This window comes from Camelus bactrianus, chromosome 9 (genome assembly GCF_048773025.1).
Source record: "Camelus bactrianus isolate YW-2024 breed Bactrian camel chromosome 9, ASM4877302v1, whole genome shotgun sequence".
NCBI classification, from domain to species: domain Eukaryota; kingdom Metazoa; phylum Chordata; class Mammalia; order Artiodactyla; family Camelidae; genus Camelus; species Camelus bactrianus.
Genome location: NC_133547.1, coordinates 11,991,411 through 11,999,493, shown reverse-complemented (window position 1 = coordinate 11,999,493; position 8,083 = coordinate 11,991,411). Strand labels below are relative to the sequence as shown.

Here is an 8,083-nt window from a genome sequence, read left to right as displayed (position 1 = left end):
TACCTTGGTATTCATCCCTAAGCGTTGTCTGGTGATTCCATGTTTTTAAAATGTACATAAACAGTATCAGACTCTTCTTCCTTTCAAAATAATTTGAGGGGATTCATCAAGGCTCCTGTAGCCTCTAATTCATGAATTTTTCTCTCAATACCCCAAGCCCACTAGACAGGGTGGCTGTTCCTTCGGTTGAGCCTCCACGAAACTGGCCTACTTTCCAGACCCTTTATAAGAAGTTCATGGGAAGAGGGGCAAAAAAGGGCGTGGAGAATGGGAAGGAAAACGGATTAGGCCTCCCGGCTGCACATGAAAAAGAGGGTTTGTGAGGGCGGCTTTCAGCTCGCTCCAGACTTGTGGCTTTGAGCTTTTAAAACAAATCAAGAAGCCATTAGGTTCCTTCGTTAAGGACCTCAGCATGACCTCTGAGCAGTGGGTGTTCCGCCGCGTCCTGTAGCAGCGGCAGTGAAACGCCCTCTGGCCCTAGGGGGACATGATGCCGGCTGACTCGGTCTTGGTTAGTGAGCCCGCCTCAGCAGGAGGGCCACCTGAGGCAAGTGAACTAGCGGCACCGCGCCCGAGGCAGTACCCCCCGGGCCCTTTGTCTCTCTCGGGCTCCCGTCCACCCGCCCCTCCCCTGCACCCGCATTGGCCGCGGCCCCGGCCAGGGGCGGGGAGGAGGGAGCGAGTGGGCGGGGCCACATGGCGTCAGGGCAAGATGGCGGCCTCGGCGGCGCTGTTCCTGCGATTGCGGGGCGGGCTCCGACAAGGTGCGCGGGGATTGTGCACGAGGCTAGCGACGCCGCCGTCCCGGGCCCCGGACCAGGTGAGCGGGACAGGGGTGGCCTCCTGGTGCGGGGACTTCTTCCTAGAGTTTCAGGCGGACTGCCGCCGCCCGGAGGTTCTGGGACGCAGCACCTCAGGGTGCTGAATGGAATGCCGCCCGTGCCTTGGGTCCCTTCCCCGCTTCCCGGGGTAGGCAACGCTTGCTTCCCTGCCTAGATGCTTGGGGGCTTCAGTTCGTCCTCTGGACCCCACTTCCTCTGGACCCCACGTGGTCGCCGGGGAGGGGGTCACCTTTCCCCCATCTCAAGTGACTGCTTAGGTAGTACTTGAGGGGGAGGGGCCTTGGACCCTGGAGTTCCAGTCTGGCCTTGGGGATATTTTCCCCGCGGTGGTGGTGGTGGTGAGGTAGATGTTCGGGCTTCGGATTCGACCTGCCTCCATCTTGACAGATACCTAGCCATTCTGACCTCCAGGTCCATCACTCCCATGCCTTACTTCCCCAAGCCCCAGACAAGCGATTGCCCCTCTGCCCCTGCTCCCATCCCTTCCCCTCCATACCCCGCTACTGTGAGCCCCAGGCATCCGGAGGACTTAACTCCCTGACCTGTCCCCTTGTGTGTCCTTCATTGCCTTGTTCCAGGAATCCCAGTGACCAGCCAGGCTCCCTGATCTTACCTCCCTGCCCCACTTTTCCGGTCTCCAGGCCCTCCAATCTTTTGCCTCTAGGATCCTGGGCACCCGGGCTGTCAGCTTTTGAATCCCTGGGATCCTGGTGTCAGGCAGCCTAGTTATTGACCTTTCTGAGAGACCAAGTTCCCTGGCTGCCCCTCCAGGGACATAAAACACAGAGGCCATGTGGGTGTCTGCTTCCTGGCTCCCAACCTTGATTCTTCTCAGACCAGGGTGCCCGAACCACCCTGACCTTCTTTCTCTCTTCTCTTGGCCAACCTACCCCATTTCAATCGCAGGCTGCAGAGATCGGGAGCCGAGCAGGAACTAAGGCCCAGGCCCAGGGGCCACAGCAGCAGAAGAGCTCGGAGGGTCCCAGCTATGCCAAAAAAGTTGCACTCTGGCTTGCTGGGCTACTCGGGGCCGGTGGGACTGTGAGCATCGTCTATATCTTCGGTGAGGGACATATTCCCGTCCACCAGTTTTGTTCTGTTGGTCCTCAGTTCTACTGTGGAACCTCCCCCTCTTTTCCCTAAGGGCTTCACCCATCTTCATTCCCTGGCTCCTCCCTCGATAGGGCATCCAACTAGAACATCTACCTTGGAAATGAGGGAAGTCTCCCTTCTACCCCTCTACTCAAGGGTCTGCTCTTTCTAGTTGGTTCCCGCACTAAGCTACGGGGAGTCAGTTGAAAGAGGAGAAAGGTTAGGCCTGGACCACCCTCTTCAGCACCCTAAACTCCAGCCTCCCCCTAGCCCCTTCATTCCTCAGACCTAGAAGACCCTGCCCACCCCTATTCTCTCAGAGACCCAGGAATCCTGGCTACCAGACCCCTCCTTTCTCTGTCTCAGGAGACCATGCCTCTAGCCCTCATCTCTCAGATCCAGGAGTCTAGGGCTCCTGCCGTCTTCCTCTCTTAAAACCCAGGAGTCTGGCCTCAGTCCTCTGATTTATCACTATCTCCCTTGCAGGAAACAACTCTGTGGATGAAAATGGTGCCAAGGTGAGCGGAAAAGAGACCCCGAGGCCTTACTAGGGGTCCAATCCTGTAGGTCTCCTCCCATGTGGTCTGTTGAGGCTCATTTCTGATCGAGGGTGAGCCTCTCCCTCCCTGGGACATTTGCTTACTTCTCCCAGGACCCTGAAGATATCTTTTCTGGGTGTGATGGGGTTCTGCCTCTGCCATCCCAAACCCTCCTTTTTTCTCTCTACCTCCCAGATTCCTGATGAATTCGACAATGGTGAGTAAACAAGCGCAAATTCTGGGTTCCCCTGACCCTCCCTATGCTGCCCTCCCCATCCAGTGCCCCAGCTCCTCCTTCCATTGGGAGGTGGTGGGAGTCAGCAGCTGGATGGCTTGAGGGGAGGGGCATACAGAACTCCAGTCCCCTTCCCTGGCCCCTCAGCCTGGGAGCAGATGGTCAGGGACAGATGGGGGAGGGGTACCCGGATGGGTGGGAGTGCTTGGGGAGAACTGGGCTGTCTATCGCCAGACACTTGGCTTCCTGGGCCTTAGATCTGAGCATCTGCAGCTCCTCACCTCCTTCTTTATGACAGCCTCTTCCCCACCATGGGCCCCTACCCCATCCAGCTCCTTATTTCCAAAACAATGCCTCCTTCCTCCCTCCCGCTTCTGATTACCAGCTTCAGGGAAGTTTCTGACAAATTGGCTAGTAGAGAGTAGTTGTCAATTGTATCACACCTGGCCCTTCCCAAGAGAAATATAAAGTTGGTAGGTCCAGGAAGCCACTTGTTTGTGCTGGGGAAGTTTGCAAACCAGCATGTTAATACATTGTTTTAAACTAGACGGGTAGGTAAGTACGCTGTTTTACTTTGGCAGATGTAGAATCATACTGTTTTGAACAAGTCAATATACTGATATAAGTTGAGCAGGTAAACTTGTAGGTTTAAAATGTGTGTGCTTACTATAGTTTAAGTGATGTTTTGATGTTTTGGTTTCAGAAAGGCAAGCCTATAAGTAGTAGTTTAAGTGAACTAAAGTTACTGTATTGAAATAGGCAGTCATGTAAGATTTCTGTTTTAAACTGGATTTAGTGTATTCATTTAAACCAGTATTTGTCAGCTTTGGTCCTTTTGATACTTTGAATCAGATAATTCTTCGTTGTGGGGAGTGTCCTGTGCAATGTAGGATGTTTAGCAGCACTCCGGGCCTCTAACCACTAGGCACCAGTATCATGAAAATCAAAAATGCCTCCAGATGTTGCAGAATTTCCTGAGAAGGGGTGGGGAAGAGAACTGCTCCTGATTGAGAACCACTAGTTACAGACATATGTACATGTTTATCGTGGCTTAACTAGACTCAGAGTACTTGCTTAAAGCCAGCAGATCTGGAAACTAGTGGTTCAAAATGGACTAAATATACTGGCATAACATCAGCACATTTATATATATGTAGGTTTTAGGGGAGCAGATTATAAACATTCTGTTTTATAGGAGTGGTGGTATGTGGCTATTAGTATTCAGGTTAAGGTTGGGTAGATGAATAAAAACACTTGTCTCTGCCTGGCAGTTAGTTACGTCATTGCCTTCTACTTTGTACTTAGAAATTAGCTGGTTCAAACCAGGAGGATTTGTAGACTTGTTTGTATCTGGTAGATAAATAAAGCCCTGGCTTGTCCAGGAGGTTGAGCAGTGGCTCATCTTGGAACCCTTTGTGCCCTGGTGTTCTCCTAGATCCAATTCTGGTACAGCAGTTGCGCCGGACATACAAATATTTCAAAGATTATAGACAGGTGAGCAGGAGCCCTGGGCCCAGTCCCTGTCCCTCCACCCCCAGCCTCCTGCCTGCTTGTCTGACTGCCCCTGTTTGTCCCTCTTTTGCAGATGATCATCGAGCCCACCAGCCCCTGCCTTCTCCCAGACCCTCTGCGGGAGCCGTACTACCAACCGCCGTACACACTGGTCTTGGAGCTCACTGGTGTCCTCTTGCACCCTGAGTGGTCGGTGTGTCCTGGGGAAGGCAGCAGGTTGGGGATGCACGACAGGCCTGGGTGGCTGGCTGAATTGTGACCATGTGGTTAAGAGCACTGCCCCTGGAGCCAGGCTGGGGTTCAGCCCCAGTTCCACCCTGTGATCTTGGGGAGGAGGTATCACCTCTCATTGCCTCGCTTTTCTCAGCTGTGATAGTCCCCACTCTGTAGGCTGTTGTCAGGGTACCTTGGCACCCAAGAAGTGCTATAGCAGCTGTTTTTGTGGGACCCAGACCCTCAGTCACAGCCATGTACTCCCGAGCCCCTCCAAGAGCCACAGAGACAGGGAGCACTCTGATTCTCAGGGTCCCCCAGGCCAGGTCTTCATCCTCTTGGGGATCTGGGGGCCTCTGGGTCTCAGTATTTCACTGTTCTCACTGCCATCCCAGCTGGCCACCGGCTGGAGGTTTAAAAAGCGTCCAGGCATCGAGACCTTATTCCAGCAGCTCGCCCCTTTGTACGAAATCGTCATCTTTACTTCGGAGACTGGCATGGTGAGGCCCCGGGGCAGGGGGTGAGGGTTGATATGGCTGGAGGTGAGGGATTGATTGCTGCCTGGCTAGGGCCCAGCCTGACCTGGTTCTCCTGGCCACCCCACCCTAGACTGCATTTCCGCTCATCGACAGCGTGGACCCCCATGGCTTCATCTCCTACCGCCTATTCCGGGATGCCACGAGATACATGGATGGACACCATGTTAAGGTGCCACAGGGGTCCTGAGTGGGGCTCTGGGATTTGGGGGAGGGCTGGCACTTCCTGAGGGAAAGAGGACCAAGCTCTGACCCCAGCCTCAGTGTTCATCTGATTGAGAAGCAACCAGCTGCTTCTGGTTCTGTCCCATGTCTGATTCTGGGCTGGATCTCTACACCCTCTCTCTGTCCCAGAATCTGGGAATGGGAGCAGGGGGAAGTGGGGTCTCTCCAAAGAAGTCAGTTGAGGGTACAGAGTAGGGACTTGATTTTTGTCTCTGTGTCTGGAGCCAAGGGTCTCTGGACTGTGTAATTTTAATAGTTCATATGAGACTGCTCTGGGATTTGTTTGGCTTGGGGTCTGTTGCTGTGACTCTCGGTATATCCAGGGGTCTGTGTGTCTGTGAATGTGTCTCTTTGTGGGTCTGTGTCCAAGTATCCGTGGGTCTCAGTGTCTATTTGGTTTCTGTGTCTTCATGGGTCTGAAGGAGTCTGTGTGGTTTTTCAAGATTCAGCAGGACATGGGCTGTGATTGAGGGTCTTGAAGGGTCTGTCTGAGTCCCTGTCTTTGTGTGACTCCCTGTGTGTTGCTGTGGATCAGTCTGCACCTCTTTTTCTGGATGAGAGGTTCACAAACCTGCAGCTTGTCACAGTCAATGAGGCAGTGGTTAAATACACAAGTGTCTAGCTCTCTCCCCAGGGAACCTCTGAATCAACTTGTCTGTACCATGCCCTGGGTCCAGGAATCTGTATGACTAGCTAGCTCCCCAGCTCCCTGCTGGCTTTTATGTCATCATCCCAGCCTGGTCTGTGGGAGGCCCCATCATGGTGATCCCAATGTGTGATGCTAAGTGTGTGTATGCTCTGTCTACCTGCCTCTCTCTCTCTGTGGGTTCCTGGTGGGAAAGGAATGGGCACAGCCCTTGACCTGACCTATCACCCACTTCCAGGACATTTCGTGTCTGAATCGGGACCCAGCCCGTGTAGTAGTCGTGGACTGCAAGAAGGAAGCCTTCCGCCTACAGCCCTACAATGGCGTCGCCCTGCGGCCCTGGGATGGCAACTCCGATGACCGGGTCTTATTGGACCTGTCTGCCTTCCTCAAGAGTGAGACTGACCCCTGACCTGTTGGCCTCTGACCCTGGAGCCCTTGACCCTCAGGAGGAAAGAAAGATGCTTGATTCTGGCTTGTTTTTTCATGTGAAACTGGGCACTTGAGGTGCAGGAGGTCCATGAGCATCTTGCAGTCTTTGGCATGTTTGGGATGCTCTTCTGGAATGTTTAGGGGGTGCCTGGGAATGTTCAGGTATTCAGGGGGAGCCCTTTTAGACTACTGATAAGTGTTCCAGGTAGCTCTGACTGTCCCCCTGCTGCCCCCAGGGTCTGACCTTTAACCTTTGTGGGCCCTACCTCCCCGGCCTTCAGTCTGGCTGACCCCCACCTGCTGTGCCCACAGCCATTGCCCTGAATGGTGTGGAGGATGTCCGAACCGTGCTGGAGCACTACGCCCTGGAGGAAGACCCACTGGAGGCTTTCAAACAGCGGCAGAGCCGGCTAGAGCAGGTGAGTGCTCAGACCCCCAGTGTGGGTGGGGGACGTGGCATCAAGTTCTCCAGGCTCCTGAAGGAGGGGCCCTGGAACAGCCTGTCTCCGCTCCAGCTGTGGGACTGCCTTCTCTTCCACACCTCCTGTCGCAGAGGGCCCTTGTAATGAAGGGTGCATTGACTCTGCAACCTACTCTGGGGACAGGAGGCAGGAAATGCCAAGCACATAAGATAGGTCTGGAGACCCTGATGGTCCTGAGCACATCTGGCAGCCCTGGTATTTTGTGGACTAGGGGTTTGGATCGGGTCTAGGAAGAGGGATTCCTGGACACTTGACTCAAGGATCTGAGCAAGGATTTCTGATGACCATGATGTGATCCTGGTAATCTGAAAGTGGGGCTCAGAATATGGATTGAGTCTGGGAGAGAGATTCCCAGGAGTCTAGGCTGAGGTTAACCAGATTTGAGGTTGGGACCCTAGGAATACGGCTGGAGCTCCTGAGTATCCAGAGGAGGATTCCCTGGAGATTTAGGTCTGGGATCCCTCGGCTTCCAGACAGGGGTCATAGGACTCAGGACGGCACAGTGGGGGGGTTGGGGTTCATGGGGGAGCTGATGTAGTCCGGTGTGCGGCCAAAGATAGGTTCTCAGGGCTCGGGGTGATTGTGAAAGTGTGATGTGGAATTTGAGTATGCACTTCTTTTGCTCCGAGCTGGCTTTTGCCAGTGTCTAAACTGGGTCCTCGGGGTCTGGGCTCACCCTATGTTAGCACTGGGGTTCTGGGGTTTTGGGAAAAGGGGTCTGGACTGGGCAAAGGTTTAAGGAAGGTGGCCCCTGGGCTGAAGGCTGGGGACCTAGGGATCTGGGAGGAAGCTCTGCCCACCCTGGGCCGACTCATCCTCTCTGTCTGCCCCCCAACTCCAGGAGGAACAGCAGCGCCTGGCCGAGCTCTCCAAATCCAGCAAGCAGAACCTGTTCTTTGGCTCTCTCACCAGCCGCTTGTGGCCTCGCTCCAAACAGCCATAATCTCTGTGCCTCCTCAAACTCAATGCCTGAGTTATGGGCCCATGGCTCAGTGCTCCAGACCACAGCTTGAGCAACCACACGTCAATAAAGTCCATCCCAGACGCCACACTCCTGTGTCCGGAGAGTCTCCAGACGGGGGCATCGGGGTGAAGTGTGCGACTCTGGGCTCCTCGTCCCACGCTGGCTGATCAGCTGCTGAGCACAGAGTGGGTGCTCTGGTGGATCAGGGTTGGTTTTTAACCCTGTCCTGGGAATCTGAAAACCTGGGTAGGGCTCTGCCCCGGCCATGTGTTCCCATGTCCCATGTGATCTGCAAAAACACATCTCCCTCTTTGGCCCCAGGTTCCCCATCTGTAGAAAAGAGGAGAGAGGACGGCACTTTGGGG

At 54.4% G+C, this 8,083-nt stretch overlaps 1 protein-coding gene across 1 annotated transcript; it reads left to right on the top strand.

The window, feature by feature from the left end:
- The first annotated feature begins 663 nt into the window (after window positions 1-663).
- On the top strand, window positions 664-7,805 carry TIMM50 (translocase of inner mitochondrial membrane 50). Its single transcript, XM_010947234.2, has 11 exons — window positions 664-820; window positions 1,749-1,905; window positions 2,421-2,452; window positions 2,669-2,690; window positions 4,144-4,202; window positions 4,294-4,413; window positions 4,829-4,933; window positions 5,043-5,141; window positions 6,079-6,235; window positions 6,585-6,691; window positions 7,596-7,805. The coding sequence occupies exons 1-11, from the start codon at window positions 713-715 to the stop codon at window positions 7,695-7,697; spliced, it is 1,068 nt and encodes a 355-aa protein (XP_010945536.1). The 5' UTR covers window positions 664-712; the 3' UTR covers window positions 7,698-7,805.
- The last annotated feature ends 278 nt before the right edge of the window (window positions 7,806-8,083 follow it).

Coding starts and splice junctions, on each gene's coding strand:
- TIMM50 (XM_010947234.2), top strand. CDS start 713: ATGGCGGCCTCGGCGGCGCTGTTCCTGCGATTGCGGGGCGGGCTCCGA. Junction 5,142..6,078: donor TGGATGGACACCATGTTAAG/GTGCCACAGGGG, acceptor ACCCACTTCCAG/GACATTTCGTGTCTGAATCG. Junction 6,692..7,595: donor GGCAGAGCCGGCTAGAGCAG/GTGAGTGCTCAG, acceptor CCCCAACTCCAG/GAGGAACAGCAGCGCCTGGC.